Source organism: Megachile rotundata, chromosome 13 (assembly GCF_050947335.1).
Source record: "Megachile rotundata isolate GNS110a chromosome 13, iyMegRotu1, whole genome shotgun sequence".
Taxonomy (NCBI): domain Eukaryota; kingdom Metazoa; phylum Arthropoda; class Insecta; order Hymenoptera; family Megachilidae; genus Megachile; species Megachile rotundata.
This window is the reverse complement of record NC_134995.1, coordinates 15,750,139-15,768,838: the sequence shown is the minus strand read 5'-3', so window position 1 is coordinate 15,768,838 and position 18,700 is coordinate 15,750,139. Positions and strand designations below refer to the sequence as shown.

General features: G+C 32.1%; 3 protein-coding genes across 18 annotated transcripts in view; 1 reads left to right on the top strand and 2 right to left on the bottom strand.

The window, feature by feature from the left end:
* Positions 1-6,107, bottom strand: part of rdx (BTB/POZ and MATH domain-containing protein rdx) — a 70,885-nt gene extending 64,778 nt beyond the window's left edge. Inside the window, exons 1-10 of one of the 5 annotated variants that reach the window (XM_076539047.1) lie at positions 5,718-6,107; positions 5,524-5,640; positions 5,231-5,437; positions 4,878-5,134; positions 4,589-4,803; positions 4,381-4,510; positions 4,076-4,316; positions 3,771-4,004; positions 3,582-3,691; positions 1,686-1,744 (exon numbers count right to left, since the gene is read on the bottom strand). In XM_076539047.1, coding sequence (XP_076395162.1) covers positions 1,686-1,744; positions 3,582-3,691; positions 3,771-4,004; positions 4,076-4,316; positions 4,381-4,510; positions 4,589-4,803; positions 4,878-5,134; positions 5,231-5,437; positions 5,524-5,640; positions 5,718-5,772 — 1,625 coding nt within the window. In that variant the 5' untranslated portion in view covers positions 5,773-6,107. Of the gene's footprint in view, positions 1-1,685; positions 1,745-3,581; positions 3,692-3,770; positions 4,005-4,075; positions 4,317-4,380; positions 4,511-4,588; positions 4,804-4,877; positions 5,135-5,230; positions 5,438-5,523; positions 5,641-5,717 lie in introns of those variants that run through there. The other 4 variants (XM_076539048.1, XM_012297994.2, XM_003708571.3 and 1 more) reach the window with 4 other exon arrangements.
* Positions 6,108-7,070: 963 nt separating this feature from the next.
* On the top strand, positions 7,071-13,936 carry Tsf3 (Transferrin 3). 10 transcript variants are annotated; one of them, XR_013040337.1, is made up of 16 exons: positions 7,071-8,565; positions 8,898-9,006; positions 9,110-9,243; positions 9,337-9,464; positions 9,566-9,710; positions 9,788-9,945; positions 10,048-10,169; positions 10,240-10,382; positions 10,566-10,812; positions 10,882-11,030; positions 11,100-11,261; positions 11,324-11,422; positions 11,498-11,613; positions 11,683-11,838; positions 13,181-13,373; positions 13,460-13,652. XR_013040337.1 is itself a non-coding variant. In XM_076539055.1 (16 exons), the coding sequence occupies exons 1-15, from the start codon at positions 8,472-8,474 to the stop codon at positions 13,329-13,331; spliced, it is 2,085 nt and encodes a 694-aa protein (XP_076395170.1). In that variant the 5' UTR covers positions 7,071-8,471; the 3' UTR covers positions 13,332-13,365; positions 13,460-13,652. The 10 variants fall into 10 exon arrangements, 9 of the variants coding, with proteins under 9 accessions (XP_076395170.1, XP_076395171.1, XP_076395168.1 ...); XM_076539055.1 differs by having other exon boundaries at positions 13,209-13,365; XM_076539056.1 differs by having other exon boundaries at positions 13,209-13,373.
* LOC100882276 (cytoplasmic dynein 2 intermediate chain 1) lies at positions 13,736-18,602 on the bottom strand. Of its 3 annotated transcripts, XM_012298003.2 has the most exons (16): positions 18,386-18,582; positions 17,374-18,087; positions 17,192-17,314; positions 16,946-17,115; positions 16,649-16,796; positions 16,448-16,588; positions 16,239-16,379; positions 15,871-16,176; positions 15,631-15,803; positions 15,334-15,553; positions 15,111-15,262; positions 14,891-15,036; positions 14,764-14,822; positions 14,540-14,694; positions 14,330-14,462; positions 13,736-14,260 (listed from the first exon to the last, which is right to left on the bottom strand). In XM_012298003.2, the coding sequence occupies exons 1-16, from the start codon at positions 18,395-18,397 to the stop codon at positions 14,138-14,140; spliced, it is 2,916 nt and encodes a 971-aa protein (XP_012153393.2). In that variant the 5' UTR covers positions 18,398-18,582; the 3' UTR covers positions 13,736-14,137. The 3 variants fall into 3 exon arrangements, with proteins under 3 accessions (XP_012153393.2, XP_076395160.1, XP_076395161.1); XM_076539045.1 differs by lacking the exons at positions 14,764-14,822; positions 14,891-15,036; positions 15,111-15,262 and having other exon boundaries at positions 18,386-18,583; XM_076539046.1 differs by lacking the exons at positions 13,736-14,260; positions 14,330-14,462; positions 14,891-15,036 and having other exon boundaries at positions 14,557-14,694; positions 18,386-18,602.
* Positions 18,603-18,700: the final 98 nt, after the last annotated feature.

Genomic DNA, 18,700 nt, shown 5'->3' with positions numbered 1-18,700 from the left:
GTGGACTAATTAATGTAGTTACTAATTAGACGAACATATTTTACGGGCATTCAATTTGCGACGTATTGATTCGATGTTGAATTATATGCTGAATTCAATTGAAGTACGCTGCTTGGATTTGGTTAAATCTTACATATTAACAATTATCTGATAAACATACACTAATAGAGTACATAGAAGAACATATATCTTGTCATTTTGTTGGTGATAAATATCGTTTAAAGTCTCACACCGAATAAATTGGCAAGAAAGTAAAAGGTAATGGCTATTGAAGAAGACAGACCACTAGGTGAAATTGGTTTGTCTTGAGAAAAGTGAAATCTGCATAGGCCTCGTTACGTGATATTAGCTACGATGATAGAAAAACAAAGGGACCGAAAAAACGAGTATATCGATACGACGAATGTAATCAACGTTAATTATTCTCTTAAGTATTTATCGCTCTACATTTAAATCTAATCTCGTTGTTAGTAGAACGCAATCGTGGTGGATGATTAAATGAAACACTCGTGACGAATAATTGTGAGTGTACTGAGTTACGTAGTCATCGTCCATGACAGATATTTTAAATTTGTAATTTACGAAGTTAAGTTACAAATCTTGCGAAACTGTTATTTTTCCGACATAACAATAACAATAATAATTGCTATCTAATATTAACTACATTTATCTTTAGCACAAATAACCGAGTGTTTATCTATTGTGGAAACGACGTCTCACGTAGAATAGAATACAATGCGATGTATCTCAATTTTAAATGTACTAATAAATTATTCTTTGAAATGTCATGTACTTACTTATGTTACGGCTTTCTCTCGTATTCACAAACTTTCGATGACGAAACTTCAAATTTTTCATTTTTTATTACAATAACACGAACTTTTATATCGCTTCGTTTTTAACAAGTAAATTGTCACAGAATATTTAAAAATTTTATTCTACAACACGACTTCCAAAAACCGTTATAAAACACGAACTGTCATGAACGATATCTAGCGGTAGAAATTGTGAAATTTCAAAGGACTGTCAATAGGGATGATTCTGTCGATAAAGACGGATAAACTGTCGATAAACTGTCTTTTATATACATATGATAAGTTAACCACATAATGCATATTAATGTAAGGACATATCATACATAAACTTACACTATGTTTGCGTAAAAAATATGTACACATTTACAATGAATAACATTTAGAACACGACCATATTCTAATCTTCGTGTTCTATTTTTTCATATAATGATTATGTAATAAAATAATCAGTTGTCTCACTGATATATCATTTTTCTATAGCATTGATAATCATACATATTGTGTAAGATAAGTTTTTCAGTTTTCTAATAGTATAAAATGATAATGTATCATGGTAGACTGAGTTCTGTTACTTTCTACTTAAATATCTTTACCGTGTATCGTGTTAAAAACTTTTGTATCAAGATGCAGTAAATTATATTAATGCTATTAAATATACATAACTATGTATTATTAATTATCAAGATAAATCAAATACATAATGCAGTATTATTTATTTTAATAGATAAAACAACTGTCTGCAATATATAATGAAGTTAAATTTAAGAGAAAGCAATATTAAGCAAAATACAAGGTACTATATTGCATGATATATCACTGCCAATATCAAGATAGCTTATCATAAAGTTAAACATAAAGTAAATGACTCACCGAAACATGTGTGCCACAGCAACTACCACTATGTCATGAGAAATGTGTTCATAGATCACCTATAACAAAAAGAAATATATATGTTAAAATTCAAATATCTTTGTTTAGATATTTAAATGGCAGCTTTTAAATAGTACATAAAATTACTAAAACCTCAGATAACCAAGAAACTTATGAATAAATGATTTTGATCCACTAAGTGGATCAAGCAATACTTTCAAATCTCATCAAGCTTTATTTCTAAAATTGTGTAGTAAATTAACTTTATCTTTCTTTTTTGGAGTAATTCATAGTACATGCTCTTATAACCCCCTAGTTTTTTTATGAAGATTTAAAATAGCTTTTTCCTGTAATATTTCAAAATATATCTCTACAGGAAGTTATTTTTATTCAGTACATATGAAATATGACGATTTTAAATACAATTATCTTCATTTTAGTACAGATAACCTTCTCGAAATTTTGACTCATATTCAAGTGTTATTATCTATGTTTAGTTACATATTAAACAAATTTTATAGAACAATATATCTATGATACAACCACCTTATTTTTAATCGACAAAACCAACTACACGGTCATTGTATACTTGCCAAAGTCAAGGTCGTCCAACTTGCCATTGTAAGGTCAAGTCGTCATGTTTACAATGTCAAATCGGAACTGCAATTCACGCAATGTTGCACATATGCACATACACATATTCACGCACTAACATATTTAATAAACTTACGACATTGTTCAGTAGCTATGAAAACATCGAGTATTCCAACACGACTGAATAACCTCGTTAAAAATTCTATATGCAATGAGAAGTTAGGTTAGGTTAAGTTGAAATGTAACCGAATAACAAGCCGGTAATCATATATTATGTGCATAAATGTATTTTGCATTTCTTCGTGACCAACAATTGGATTTAAAATCGCAAGAAGTAGAAATTTTTAACAATGTAATTACCTATCGAATCATGGAGCAAATACGCGTACAATGAGCCTTCGCTCATTTAACTTTTTGCTAATGCGTATCACCATAATCTGACATCGTTTCAATTGCTATACTCTAATCACTAACCGGCTATCACATTAAAATCGCACGAAAAACATAATGCACGATGTTGCCACTGGCGCTTCATTTGAAATGATACCAACACGTTTTACGTACTGGTATTGGTATATATTTAGGAATGTTGGGTACTTACGGTTCGGGTCGAGTTCGGAAAAATTCGGGTAGGATCGGATGGGAAACCGAAATTTTACATACAAAAGCGCGAGACTTCAAATATTTAAAATTTGAAAAATTAGGAATTCAGGAATTTGAAAATATATGATTTTGCAATTTCTAAATTTCGAATATGAGATATACGAGATATCCGAAACAAATAAATTTCAATCGCAATACAATTCAGTTTAAATGCAATTCCAAATCGAATATCACGTACACTAAGGTACCGAATTTTTCCAAATTTGACCTTGTTCGTAATGTCGATTACCATACATCCCTAATGTACACCTTTATTTTTAATGAAAATAAGAATTTTATAATTGTTTGATAGAGTTAAATATGCTTTTGTATTATTAAACAAAAAATCCTTACAAATACTTGCAATTCCTTATTATTAAATACTTCACTTTATATTCTAAAATCTAATGTAATTTGAAGAACTTATACATTATTTAGATTCTTGAATAATTATAAATTCTTTGTTTATTTTTTGTACAATGCTTTGTTTTTCTTCGGGATTATTGTATAAAAGGTAACATTAGCAAATATGTTTAAGAATAAAAAATAAATAATATATCAGTAAAAATTTTATGATTCGTGTTCTTCTAAAAATTGTTTTAGAAGTCCATTGCTTAACGGAATTACAAGATGTTCAACACTATCAATGTTGCGTTTTACCTTTACTAATTTGTGATCTATAAACTCAGTCAATTGTGCTCTTAATGCTAAGTCTGAGCTTACGAGAAATCCTTCGCGAGCAGCTCGATAGAGATCCTTAAATGCCATTCCTGTCAATAAAAATTGATGTTACATAAAAAATTACGTAAAATAATGCAACATTCTATTAAAGTAGAAGGTTTAAATTACCAGCAAAATTAGCGTTAGTATTATTGCTGAGTTGGTACTTAGCAAGTAATATGTATATCGATTTTGCATTCGACGTTAACGAAAGGAAAACATTATGAAGAGAAGATAAAGCAAGAGCTCCACTTTGTTTCACCAGAAGTGATCCTTCATAAGAAGTTTCTTCTTTGTACGGTAAAAACGTTGTTGTATCCCACCAAAAGAAATTAAATTTAGATCGTTTCTTGTGGTCCCATACTGCAAGCGCGAAGACATGTAATAATGATAAAAAGTATAATGACGTAGCATTCTTACAAAATTAGACATACATAATGGTGCATTGATATGGTCAACCGATGCTAAGACACAAAGGTTTGGTATATTTGCAAGGCACGACAGTACATCCTGAACTTTATTTGAACGTAACATTATACCATCTAAATTATGTATTAGCAAATAAAGTCTATCATTTGGATTTTTCTTTAACACATTTTCTATAATATCTGTACATTCACTTGGACTGCTAGGGCAATTCAACTCCAGTAAATCAACGATTATACTATTTAGAATCTAAAACATAATAGTATAAATTAATTTATTGTACTAATATTTAAATTGTATTTATACAACTTACATCCTTTATAGTTAAACTAGGAAAGAATCCATTCACGACTAGCGATGGGTGATGTGATATGCTCTTGTGAAAATCATTAATTAAGCATCTTTTTGATCCTAAGCCATAAAGTAATACTGTGTAACCTTGCCTATCATAAAATAAAACATCATTTTAATAGCAGAAAGCTAAAAATTTTCAATAGTTTAATATCTTATTTAACACTCACTCCATAATAAAGTACCATATAGGAAATAATGTGGTATTACTTTCTGTCAAAGAACATATATGTTTCTTATGTTGTACACTTATATAATTTTCATCTGATAATAATTGTTCTAATTTTTCTTTTGTTAAATGTGAATTACGTAAATGTTCTAATGTTCTATCAGATGTAGTTACCCTATCTGATTGCATTGTAAAATACTCATCAGACTTCAGATGCTGTAAAAATATTAAACATTGTTATAAATGATTTATTTGAACTATAAAGTTATGTATATTATATATCTACTTACAAAATCTTTATGAATAATCATTGGTTTGTTTCTCCTACTTTCTCTTTTCGGTGTACTTAACAAGTTTGATTGCAACATAATTTTGTGTTTCTGAATTTTTGTTTTAATCTTATCTGTTTCATCATTACTGAAATCAGCATCCCCACTTTCGCTTGATTCACTTTCAGAACTATCAGATGCTACATAGTCACTAGAATCTGACACGCTTTCGCTTTCACTTGATGTTAATCCAGATTCAAACTTTCGACGAACAGGAACTAGCCATTTAAAAATAAACAGTAGATTAACAATACCATGTTACTGTTACTTCAGTAACACTATATTTTATCATGAATCAAGATAAGAAATTATACCCTTCATAGTAATCTTTTTATCATTTGTCTGTGTTTTGTCACCTAAATCCAATTTCTCTAGGATAACTTTTGGCTCACGAACTGTTTCTTTCTTTGAACTAACTGGTGTGCGACACAGGTTTGCTTTTTGTGTCATAGCATCCTTTCTAGTTCGTGTTTGAAATCTATACAATATTTGACCACTTACATCGTCATTTGAAAACAGTTCTAAATAAACAATATATGATTTAATAGTTTAAAATGCATAAAGAATTCAACAATGTATGAATAAAATATTTTACTGCAAAAATTACCAACTGGTTTTTGTACAATTTCTTCAACATTTTTAAGTTCACTTTTTGTGTTATCTGGTAAGTGCAAGATATGATCCTCATCTTCATCTCCTGACATACATTTTATACATTTACCTTCTGCAATTGTAAATGAATTCAATATTTTAAATTTGTTATAATTATTATTTCAACATATTATTTACTATTAATATTACCTTTAACGCGAGCTTTTATTCGAGAAGATCGCCGTAAATTTTCAGAAGCAGACATTATGCAGATGTTACAAGTACACAATATTTATAAAAACATACAAATTAAAATTAAATAATATTTAGAAGCAATCACTTTGAATCAAACAATTAATTTTAACCAAAAATAAACTCCTTATACATATATGTGTTTTATATATAAATTTAATTATTCATTACAATTGCTAAATGATAATAGCAACGACATATTCAAAACCAACAACAACCGCTTTGTTTCTCTCAGAATACATATTTCCGCAGAAAAAGTATAAGATAGAAAGCACCATGCACGAATATGCAAGTGGCGTACATACGCGGTATTCATGGGCAGTTAATTTCTCAATTTAAAAATTATTAATTTCTGTACATCTAAAATTCTAAATAATCAAATTTTTAAAGTATTACGTTAATTAAAAAAAACTATCTCTCAAAATTCTCTAGGTGCAAGAGTTTCATTGAACAATTTGTAGACGGCGGTAATCTTAAGACATACTAGACAAAAACTACTTGTCTAGAAGGATGTATATGGCTTTAAATTCCCGCCTTATATAGTTAAATGGTTATACCTTCGAATACAGAATACAGCTACAAAATGATACAACTGTTTAACTACAATATAAGTACAAAATTATTAACTTATTAATTCAACAAATTATATCATTGAACAATCACATTTATGTCTTTTAATATTGTTTCAATCCATACTTCAAAAACGATACTTAGCACCATCTAACGATAAGCGCTGAAACTATCAAAACAAAAGTTGAGTTTTTTAAATAAACGACCAATTAGCTATAAATTAAAAAGTAAGAATAAAAAATAAGTTTTTAAGAAGAGAAAATTAAATTTTACTTAACAGGTATTAGATAAAAATAAATAAAAAATTATTTTAGGAAATAGTAAATTATTCATAATATGAAATCTAAGAGGAGTATCAGAACATACTAGAAATGTTACTCCCAATACTAATTAAAATTATCTTAATGATAGGAAATTTGTCTTTCACTAGATACGTATATATACACATTATTTATGTTTATATATTAACAGTATTACAAATTGAAAAAATTATTTAAAATATGAAACTATATATGCTGAACTACATTTTACAATTATCTTTATATAATACAAAAAAATAGTATTGACGACAGAGAATGATAGTTCCTACATTTGGTGTCTACGTATCTACATATGAATGTCAATAATATACCAGCAATCGTCGTTTCTGACAATTGCAGCATTAACAAAGTAATTCAGTAGCAATTGTCGGGTGACTCAGGTTGCTGTATGAACAGACTAACATAAGGAGAAATTGTCATTGCTAGAGAAGCTTGTAATGTTAAGAAACGCGATGTAATATTATGCTGTCATTAGCGTCAAGCGAATGAGGCATTTACGCAGAACCCAGTGTTTTTGAGGGTTCAGTGTTCAAATTTTTAAATGTACAAATTCAGAAATTTTCAAACCGGAAAATACAATATTCAAGTCAATTTTTACTTCGGGCACTGCAAATTCTAGTGACAGCTCTGTTTACTGTTCTGCGAATTTCATAATACTGTGACTAAGTAGATTCATCGGGAAAGTACGCGGAAAGATCAAACATAATCATCAGCTGTATATACAAGAGATCAATTTTTTGCGCAGAAAATGTCATATTTTATAACACTCGCTACCTAGTGAATACAATTTAGTAAAGTAGGACTGGTCCACATTAAATGTGAACTTTAGGAATATTTTAAATTACAAATTTTCTTTAAATTTCCAAGTCCCGCAATTCTTAACTTTCTAAATTTCTAAAAGCTACTTTATGATGTGCAATGTTGACACTGCAATTAAAACTAATGAGTTTAATCGCAGCTAAAAATCTCAGTTACGCCAATGACTGCAGTTCCTCAGCATTCGGATTCATTTGTAGCTATCGTGGAACATTAACATCGTCTACAGTAACTCTGCGTGTATTACGCACAGCCCCCACCAGCGTCAATAATTCCAGTTCCCTACTGGAGTTTTGGTCGCATCAACAGCCAGCGTAGATTTAATTCAGTCTTCGTGCAGCTACATGTGTGCATACACGTCGAACGCAAAGAAATCCTTCATGTGTTTCGAGCACCATGTGATAAACTTTCTGATCATCGCCTGTTGTGTCTTCAGTAGTTACCCAGTTAAACTTTCATTCAGTACGATCAAATCGTCAGATTTTTTCTCGTAATACATTCTGGCGTTATTTTCGTGTTATCATCTTATTTATTTCGAGCGTGAAAGTGGTCCGGTTTGAACGTATAGGGAAAGAAAGAACTGGTCACGTATGAGGAGAATCCGGTATTCTGTTCCGCAGAGATACGTCGGACGAGCACAAGAGATAACTCCTGTTTCGATGATCGTACATTCAGTTGATGATGTCATCTTGCGGTCTGTTTAATTAGTAAAGAATACGCAAAAGTTTACTGTTTCACTAATGTCGTCGTAGCTTCCAATCAAAGTGTTCCATCGAAACTGATTTTGATGGTACTTCTCGTAAAAGATTAATGTAATGTTCGACGAACGTTTCTATATTCTGTACTTCAAATATCACCCTCAGTTTAAACAGAATTAAGTTGATTACAAATTCAAGTAGGTGTTGAATAGTGCTATATCTGGAACAGTGAAATTACAAGTTAAAAAAGTATTCCACTCGAATTTCGTTACCAAGTGACTAAAAACTTACAAATCTTTTGTCTTCAAATGTTGCTTGGCTACACACCGAAGATGAATGCTCGATTGTTTATTCTACTGTTTATTCATATGTTCTTCTATGAACATTTAAGCGCCGAACACTGTAAGTATACGAAATGTTATTATATGGTACGGACAATGATAGCATTATGTATGCAAAATAAATTCAGTGTTGGATGTTCAGTGAATAAATGTCACGGGTCAAATGTATGATTCTATGAATTTGTTGAGCTATCAATATTATTTTCGAAATTGGAATTGTTATACCTGTTGTAGCCAAAATTGCACATTGCTCGAACCACTCGATTGTTAATCGCGAACCAAACAATAAATATTAAAACTATGCAAATGAAAATCATGTTAAGGTCATGTCTTCCGAGAGCAGTATGCAATTTGACTGTAATTTCCAAGTAAATAAAAAGGATGACCTTTCAGTGAAACTATGCGTGGTCGAAAGTATTCACACTTCAAAAAAGATCAGTAAACTATGCCCGCAACTGGTAAATACAGGGAGTCAGGTAGAGTGTGTTATAGGAAATGATAGGCGAGTATAAAAAATTCATACAAAAATTGACAAATCTCGTATAAAACATTGTCCATCAAAGTCCACTGAAATTTTCGCTTTAACATGACGTTGAATTGCATAGATTCAATTGCCTACGACGACTGACCATGGGCAATGCCGATTTTGCCGTGTTGGAACCGGAAGATCTCGTCGCGGCTTCCGCGTACAACGAATACAACATTCTAGTCACAAATGAACTAAGACTTTTCCCAGATGGTAATTACAATGTAAATCGAACGCCAATCCAAGTTGTTCGTATATTCGAGATATTGTAGCATTGATGCTCTATCTTTGTTCTCACATTCGTAGAGAAGCAACGTTACGAAATGGTAGTCTTGGTTCACGAGAACGTTAACAATATATGGGATGTTAAGGATAAAGTCTTTTGCCATCCTGGACTCGACACTACCGATGATTGGACTAACGCTTTCTCCACGGTTAATGTCTTAACAATCAAAACTATTCATACTACATATGAAAGATAATTTCTTCGTTTACACGAGACAATTTCAATTAGTAATGTTCGTCCTATTTATAGTACTTCGAAAAGTGGATAATACTAAGAGAATGCGATCCTGAGAAAACGCTGTTGGAGAACAGAATGGCCAGTTTGTCGAAATTCTTCGGCGCAGCGTGTATCGCTGGTCCCTGGTCCGCGGATTCTATATTCGGCAACAAATTAAGTGAGTGCTTTCACGGTATAATCTTACCAGTTCTTACCTTCGCTTATGCAGAATTACTTTGATCCTCTCACTCGTAGAATCGAAGTACAGGAATCTTTGCGCCGCGTGCGATAAGTCGGTTGGCTGCTACTCAAATGATAAGTATCACGGTCGGGAGGGTGCCTTGTTGTGCCTCACTGATAACGCAGGTGACATAGCATGGGTCAGATTAAATGATACCCTAGAACATTTTAAGGTAGATAAAATAGTTCCTGATCTGTTCAAAACAATTAGAGGATTGTTTAAATAATTGCAACGCTTCATTTCTATCAGCTAACGAAACAATATGTGGTAACAGGATGAACAGATCAACAAGGAAAATTACAAATATCTTTGTCCCGATGGTACAACGAGGCCCGTAAAGTTCGACAAACCTTGTGTCTGGATAACGAAACCGTGGCCAGTGATTGTAGCTAGATCGTTAGTAAAAACGTTATAAGCTGGACAGTACCACGAGTACCAATTTTAAGCGATTGTTGCATTTTACCAGAGAGATAGCGGAAAAGGTTGAGAAGTTGATGAGCTCCTTGAAGACGAAGTACGGCTGGATTCTTCGCAACCTATTAGAAGACTATCATCCAACGCCGGTGAGCACAGATATTCTGGAAACGCCGGAAGACTTCCTAATCAGATGTAATTAACAATTAATTACAACGTTGACAAACAAAGAAAACGTTTCTAATCTTCTCATAGAATAACTGTCTTTTATAAACCTTTTGAAACATACTTTCTTTTTTCATTGAAGTGTCTGATCTTCCAACTGATGGAACATCAAATACGTTATATATTAATTATAGTAATTATGTGTAATTATAGTTCCTCGCTTTATGAGCGCCAACAATCGAGCAACGTGCAATCCATCCAGAAGAGTACGATGGTGCATCGCGTCCAACCTGGAAGAGAAGAAATGTCGATGGCTCAGAGAAGCTTCTATCGTTTACGGTATAGAACCAGCTATTTCTTGCATCCAAGAGCCGACCAGAGCATCGTGTTTGAAGGCTTTGAAAACTCAGCGAGCGGATATATTTGTCGTCAAACCGGAAGAGCTGTTCGAGGCTAGAAAGTTAGTAAATACCATTCGTAAGTTTGTGGAAAGAAGACATCCTTTATAGTACATACAATGTTATTTCAGGATGGGGCTTAAAACGATCTTGCAAGCAACACCTAAGAAGAATAATCAGTTCGTCAGAATCGCGGCAGTAGTAAAACAGGATTCATGGTTCAAGAGTTTGAAAGACCTGAAGGGAACCAAAGCATGCTTCACAGGATACAAGGACGTCGGTAAGGATGAAGTATCATTGGCGTAACTAGTTATAGCCCAGGATGTGTCTTGAAACTATTTCTTCACAGGATGGAATGTTTTCGTGACTACTCTGAAAAATATTACAAATTCCAAATCCGATTGCTTGGATGCGAACATGGTTGGAAATTTCTTCGAGAAGAGCTCTGTTATTGGTTTACAAGACAGTAATGAGCAAATGCCAAATAATTTCTATCCTTTACCTAAACAAGGTGAGTACATGTGCATTAGCAAGAAAGGACAGATGATTTAAATGTAAACATTTAATTCGTAGCAAGTAGTGCTTCAAACGATTTGAATGCTTTTGACTGTATGATGTCCGGCCTCGGAGATGTAGCTTTCGTTAATCTGAAGAATATCGAAGAAAAAACTGGTAAATATCTTGATAATTATTTACATAAATGCACGGGTAGTGTGCATTTTAACTCACTAAAGACGTAATTTATAGGTAGTTCAACGCAAAATCACAATAGTCAATCAAGAAAGAAAGGTTACCGAACGTTATGTTTTAATGAAATGGATACCGATGAAGCGTGTTTGCTTGCGTGGGCTCCATTGAGTGCGGTAATTTCTTTACAACAAAGGTATAATTAAAATATTATATAAACCATGCTGAGTTTCATATGTTCATAGGTGATAGCTAATGAGAATATAACGGATTTACGTCAAGAAGAGATCTACACGATGTTACTAGAAATGGATAAACTTTTCGGGAACTCCTTCAAAGGTCAAACACCTGCATTTTCAATGTATGGAATGTATGATTCGAATCATAGCATCATATTTCCGGTATGTAAAAATGTATTTTTACTTATTAATCTAAATAACAAGAATATTGAGTCTATTAAATATTTATTCATCGTCAGAATCAATGCACATGCAGTCTAAAGGTCGTTCAAGTACATCCACTTTCTCCCAAAATTTTTCATTTTGTGCTGAACCATAATAGACATGACCTTTTTCACAAAAGGCCCAAGGAAAATGCAAACATTTGAAAGAAACGTAAGGTTCACCTTTCGCGTTTAATGCAATAGCACCTATATTATGTTCTCCAATTTCTTGTACAAAATTGTCGAGTACCGTATTTACCGCGATGCTTACTGCAGCACCCCGCGATAAATTACGAATTATTCTTCGTGCAGGAGCATAGCAATAAATGTTCGTATCGTTGCCAGAAACGGAAACACAGCCATGTTCATCTGTATAAATGCCGCAACCTATAACTGTACCAGTTGCGCTTATGGAACCAATCGGTTTTCTCGATTCTCCCGCCGTTGATGTACCGCTCGCTAAGCGTTTTTTCCGATCGAATGCAACCACTCCAACTGCACCAACCTAGTCACAATTGTCTTACTTATTATTTACAATACACTGTAAATATTTTTTAAATAATTAATTATATCAAAAAAGTAAGGTGCACCTGTGGAACGAGTAGTTCAAAATCCGAATCGAACGATAATGTGCGACAGGGATATGCTTCTCCTTCGATAGATCGTTTCAAAACGCAATTTGAATCACATTTTTCATTTCCGTCGATACCTTGCCATTCACCTTTATCGTGTTCCTTTTGATTCAAGTCATTTGGACATTCGATTGTTGTACAAGATTCAAATGACTCTTGTTCGTTAGAATAGTCTGATATGAGGGAATCATGTACTCTTAGCGCGCCTGGCGGTAAAATTGGGATTCCGTGGTCTAAGGCGAATTTCTGGGCTCCACTTTCAACGATTAACACGTGTTCTGTATTTTCTAACACCTTTCTTGCTATGACGTGATTAAAATATTTTAGATAAAAGGTTAGGACTAAAGTTATAATTAAAACGGACCTAAGGTAATAGGATGTTCTATGTCACGAACAGCGCCCACGCAACCAGCATCCTTTACAGTCATCATACCAGCATCCATTACAATTTCGTCATTAACATCTAAAGAACCTCCTTTGGCACAATTAAAGAGGGGTTGACTTTCCATGTAGGAAATTCCTTTTTCCACCGCGTCCACCGCTGATCGGCCGTTGATAAGAGCGCTGTATGCTTCGATCGCTGCATTTTTAACCTATCAGAGTTTACAAATTTTACCATCCTTACAAATCAAACGACTTTACAAACATTTTTTAAATTGGTAATAATAGTTAATGAAATGCTGTTTGCAACCTCAAGAAGCATACGTTGACGTTCTTTCCATGGTATTTTTCCTGCACCTCCATGTACTATTACAACAGGATCTACATGGAGTTTGGTCTTTGTTGTCTCTGTTTTTATCTCTTCTCTGATCCTTGCTAAAATTTGATCGATCCAGCAACAATAATCGCACATTGTAAATATGTAACGTGAAATTTTACGAACAATTACTGTATGTATAAATCAACACGAAATATTAATGACAAATTCAAATGTTTCTTTTTTTGCAGGAAGAAACGCAACATTTACAAATAAATGTGCACCAGATGCAACGAGTACGAAGTTACGGTGATATTATCGACGATCTTGTAAAGCAATCTCATTGCAGCGGCGCGAAAAGTTTAAATTTCTATTGCAATAATATGATTTTTATTTCCGTTTTTATTGTATTTTTAAGTAAAGCATTAAATAAGTAAGAATAAATATTTTCCTTCATTTTCTAAGTGTATAGAAATCTTAGCACATCTATGCTGGGATGAAGTGATACTTAGATTAATAAAAATTAGTTTCAGAGTAATATTTTTATTAATAGTATATCGTTGAAATATCTTGTTATATTATAAAATTATCGTTTGTATATAATTTTTGGACGGCTTCGGTTTCGTGCATGATCGTGAAGAATGTGCACATTAAATGACTACTACTTTTGTACAAATTGTGATTCTTACTAATTGCAAATATAACAATTAAAAAATGTTTCAAATACACACACTGTGTAAGTTTCTCTTTCAACTTTCTGTGAGAAAAGAAAATACAATATTAACAACAGTATGACAATTCTATCACTACTGTACAAGATTGTCTTTTAAATATGAGTTAAATTAAATATATAAATTAAGGAGTACAAAGTCCATGTCTCGGTTCACTGGAAGTATAAAAGGCTCCAATATTATGTAACATTCTGTTTGTTATAAAATCGCGATATATCGTAGAAAAGTATTCAATTCTTTTAAACAATCTTCTTTTTTTGAATAATAAACATTTCCTTTTAGTCTGTGTATTTCTACAGTTCCAGTTTCCGTTCCAAATGCCTGAAAACACTGTGTTAGACATACTGGTTTTGTACAATAAATTATGATGTACACTGAAAATCAAAGTACCAAGTACTGATAGGCCATGTCCTGTTCCGTCTTACAGGAAGATAATTGCATACTGCTTATATGCCCACTGTTTTGCATCTTCACCGCGTACGTTGGATGTATATCACTATTACTTAAATCCCACACGTGTATGCTACAATAATGATGTATTACAAAAGTATTTAAATCATTTATAGTAATCAGTAATTGTCGTTTGTTTGTCTTTCTTACTTTGAATTATTGTCCAATACAAAAATTGTGAATGGTTTTGATTTTGACCATTGCACCGATTTTATTTTATATTCATTATCTTCTTCTCTTAATTGTAAAATTGGTTTTTCAATATTTAAAGAATGTAATCGAATCGTTCCATCGTCACAACCAACCTACAATGAAAAATAAAACCATTTTATAAACAACATAATTTAGAAACATAAAAACACTGAAGAGTTTACCAGAAAGTAAGAGTGTTGAAATGGACATATCTCTAGACAAGTTACGTTTCCAGAAAGATCTAAAATATTAAACGTAATAAATTAGTAAAACGTTAAATAAACTTGGGTTGTGTTATCTGTAACTTACTAGTATCAAAATTTTTGTATACAGCAGGATTAGCTTTGTTACCAATGCAAGTAGCATGCAAAATATTGCTACTGTTAGTAGCAACATAAAGATTGTTATTATCAACGCAATCCACATGCATATCAATAAACGTAGCTGCATCAATCCTTAGGAATAGTTAAAGAATTTCAATGAGATCTACATTTTATACATAGAGCGTTAACTGCTATAAAATATTTACTTGTTTCGATTATTAGATTGTAAGAAAACTTCTTGACTTTTCACCAGTCTTACGCTGCCCCAAAACGACAACCCCAAATCGTCAACACTTATTCCCATATCATGTAAAACGCTCCATATTACCATAGAACCATTCTCATTTAGGCTACATATCTGTTAGTTTAGGAAATAGAACGGTGTTAATCAAGCATTTTCAAATAATATATACAGCAGTTTTAACAAACCTGTATTGGTACGAATTTATTGCTACGCCGTTCTAACGATTGCACTTCAATTTTGGATAATACACGTATTGCAACAATTTGTGAAGTATGAATATTTGTTTCTGTATTTGTCGTTGTTGTGTAAGTGGACATTCGTATCGTCCAATTTCGTTTATTTTCTTTATCTATTACTTTATGATGCCACATTTCATCTTCCTTTAAATCCCAAAGGCTTATCGACCTATTATTTAAAATATTTACCGGATTCATTGAAACATGCAATAACAGTAATTGAAAATAGATGATGAAGTACCATACCCATCTTGAAGACCAGCAAACACAACATTATAGTTTGTTAAATGGAAACAGCATGCAGTAATAGGACACGGAGAATAAAATAATTTTATTGGCATGGACGGTTCAGATATATTCCAAACACATCCAATACAACAATCAGTTATGTAATCTTGTTTATTAGATGTTTCGATTTCCTAAAGAGGACATTGTAAAATATACTTTTCGTTGTTTAACTTTGATTTCTAGATAATCAATTCTTACCTCTTCAACTGCAGAATGAATAGTCATCAATATTTTATTTAAAATCTCCGAATAATGAATTAATGTCACTGCTCTACCAGCCAAAAATGTGATTGAATCTATAGAAAGTTTAACAACACCGTCGCTAAAAGGCACTTCTTTTTCGTCTTTAAACACATTACCACCAGATTGCCTTTCTTCAATTAAAGACAATATAACTCTTCCTGCGCGAGTAACAAAGTCGCACAATCGCAATACATCAAATGACGATAACGTAGCAGAGTTTATAATTTTAGTATCATTATCATCCCCGACTCCAATTTGATCCTGCAAATTTTTACATTTTACGATCGCTTAGTCACTATATGTATTCAGACAGCTCGACGCACCATTTTAAACAAATCTAAATCTTCTTTGGTTTGTAACTTATTTCTACAAGTTACTGGGAACTGAGTCCATTTATTTCCGAATGTAATCTTTTCTGTTTGTGTCTCTACGTCGATATTATCTTCACCAGTTTGGGTAGATGTCTATAAGTCAAGTACAATAATTATTTAATTAGTAATACTTCAATGTTACTATTATTTAACCAACATACTTGTTGTGTATTTGACTTTCCATAATTTCGAATAAATTCCTCGTATGGTATAGGCGAACATTCCAAAAGAGACCACTCCATGACATCTAATTTTATCATTTCTAAGAGTTGTTCTCCTCTGCTTAAATTTTTCTTAGGTTTCTAAAAATTACACATAATTATAAAGAATGTAATTATTTCTGTTTAATGTATATTTGTCACCTTTATTTTTGTATCCTCTTTGGTTTTACGAAATTCGATGAATGTCTGTGAAAACGGTGGTGATTTTGTAAAATCGCCAGAACGACTATCTTCAAAGCCTTCATCGGTAGATAATGGTAACGATTTATTTTCTAACGATTTATCTTCACTGCATTAAAAATGTACATATATTAAATTACAATTCAAAAAACCAGTTCAATAATTATATAATTGTTTCATATTTGTTTAATGGAGAAGTAATACAAATTATACAGGGACCATTACTCAGTGTAAAATCTGATTTTATTCAAAACGAACCTATATGATTTATTAACTGGTTGTTTTAGCTCAAGAAGAGAAGATATCTTTGGATCATTTACAATTGATTCTACTCTTGCTGCTCTTCTTCTAGCTTCTGTAAGCTCATAATGACCAGAATCATGCATATGCTCTTCTTCTTTGTGTTCAGTATTATTCACAATTTTGCGCTATAATAAATTTATTTTTTAAAGTAAATAACTTATCACCTTTGATGTTGTCTTATACGAAAATAAATATTAATACTTGTTTTGAAGTATTCTGTAACTCAATTGCATCCACTAGTAAATTATTGTGATCACTGTTGGTTTCTTCACTTACTTCGGATGTTTCACTATCTGTGCATTCTTGAAAATCAGATTCATAATCCTGCAAAGAAATTTTTAATATTTATTAATTGCATTTGCTTAATAATTTTATGATTTTACCTCAAAATCATCATCATAATCAAATTCATTATCTATTTGATCAGTATGTGGTTCTTTTTCTTTACTTTGATCTACTTTCTCTATAGGGTCTGATTTTTTTGCAGCAGAATGTAACATTTTTATTTCACTAGGGCTCAATGTTCTGGATAATTTACGTTGTCTAGATTTTGTTTTTGATTCAGTTACTTCTGCAGTTGAACTTGGTTTAATTTTTGCTTCACTCTTTGAAATTGGCTTAGGGTTCTTGTCAGTTACTCTAGCATTAAGCTTGCTTGTCATTGATTGTGGAACAAATATTGTACTCATTCCTCTTTTTTCTGAATAACCACTCCGAATCTTTTCAATAGATTTGCTGCTTTTTGTAATGGTACTACTACTTGATATCCTTGCAGAGGTATCTGATGTCTTAAAAGATGAAATATTTCTTGAAGAGAGTTTAGTATTTATATTTGGTTTTGATACAGTGGACAAAATTTCTTTGACAGGCTTGCTTCCAGGAGATCTAACTGACTGTTTTGATGTAGCCTTAATGGATCTTGATAATTTTGATTCACTGTCATTTTGTTTCTTTTGTTCAGAACTCAAAGATGATCTGACACGTCTTAAATCTAATGTTTCATTCTTCTCTAGATCTTTGCTAGATGTACTTTTCAATTTAGATTTGACATTTGATTGCTGAACATCTTTAGTACTCAAAACCTTCTTAACTGCCCCCTAAAATAACAAAGGAATATTAATAACTTCCTAGAAATTGTAAAAATCAAATGGTCATGTATTTATTGAAATGTTTGTGAAAGTTCATAAGTATGATGTTATTATATGTACGTGTCTTTAAAGTATTGTCTAAAGAAAGTCAATAAATTCGAGGTAGATTGAATGTAAAGTTCATGAAACTATAATGAACCCAAGTGAAAAACTAACTGACACGAATGAAATCGCGCGCAATTGAACGCAATGTGCACGAAACTAAAACACAGAAGAAATATCTTCGCCAAATATAAAGAAATATCACCTTTTGAAACATTATTCTTCCAATTAGTGTTGACAGTTACAAGATCACCATGATGTAAACTACTGTCATCGCTGTAACAGCGCTACACGTAGCTGTTAAAAGAACTACATAATATTAGACCACCTAAAATACCAACCATCGGTAAAAAATTGTAAAATAAATTTGTTTCTTGACACATTCGTACCGTTTGCTTAAAAATATTTCAGTTTATAAAAACAATCAAAATTACGAATTTCTTTAACGACACAAGGTTTTATTAAATGCTTCCTTCCGATTTTGTTGAATGAATATTTAAATATAATTAGAAGAATCAGA

What these genes read in the sequence shown, in the direction of transcription:
- Tsf3 (XM_012297998.2), top strand. Translation starts at nt 8,472, where the DNA reads ATGTTGCTTGGCTACACACCGAAGATGAATGCTCGATTGTTTATTCTA. An exon ending in TGTGTTATAGGAAATGATAG is followed by an intron (nt 9,007 to 9,109) that starts GCGAGTATAAAA and finishes TGAATTGCATAG; the next exon opens with ATTCAATTGCCTACGACGAC. An exon ending in ATCATAGCATCATATTTCCG is followed by an intron (nt 11,839 to 13,459) that starts GTATGTAAAAAT and finishes CTTTTTTTGCAG; the next exon opens with GAAGAAACGCAACATTTACA.
- LOC100882276 (XM_012298003.2), bottom strand. An exon ending in ATTATGATGATGATTTTGAG is followed by an intron (nt 17,315 to 17,373) that starts GTAAAATCATAA and finishes ATTTCTTTGCAG; the next exon opens with GATTATGAATCTGATTTTCA. An exon ending in ATAAATTCGTACCAATACAG is followed by an intron (nt 15,263 to 15,333) that starts GTTTGTTAAAAC and finishes CTAAACTAACAG; the next exon opens with ATATGTAGCCTAAATGAGAA.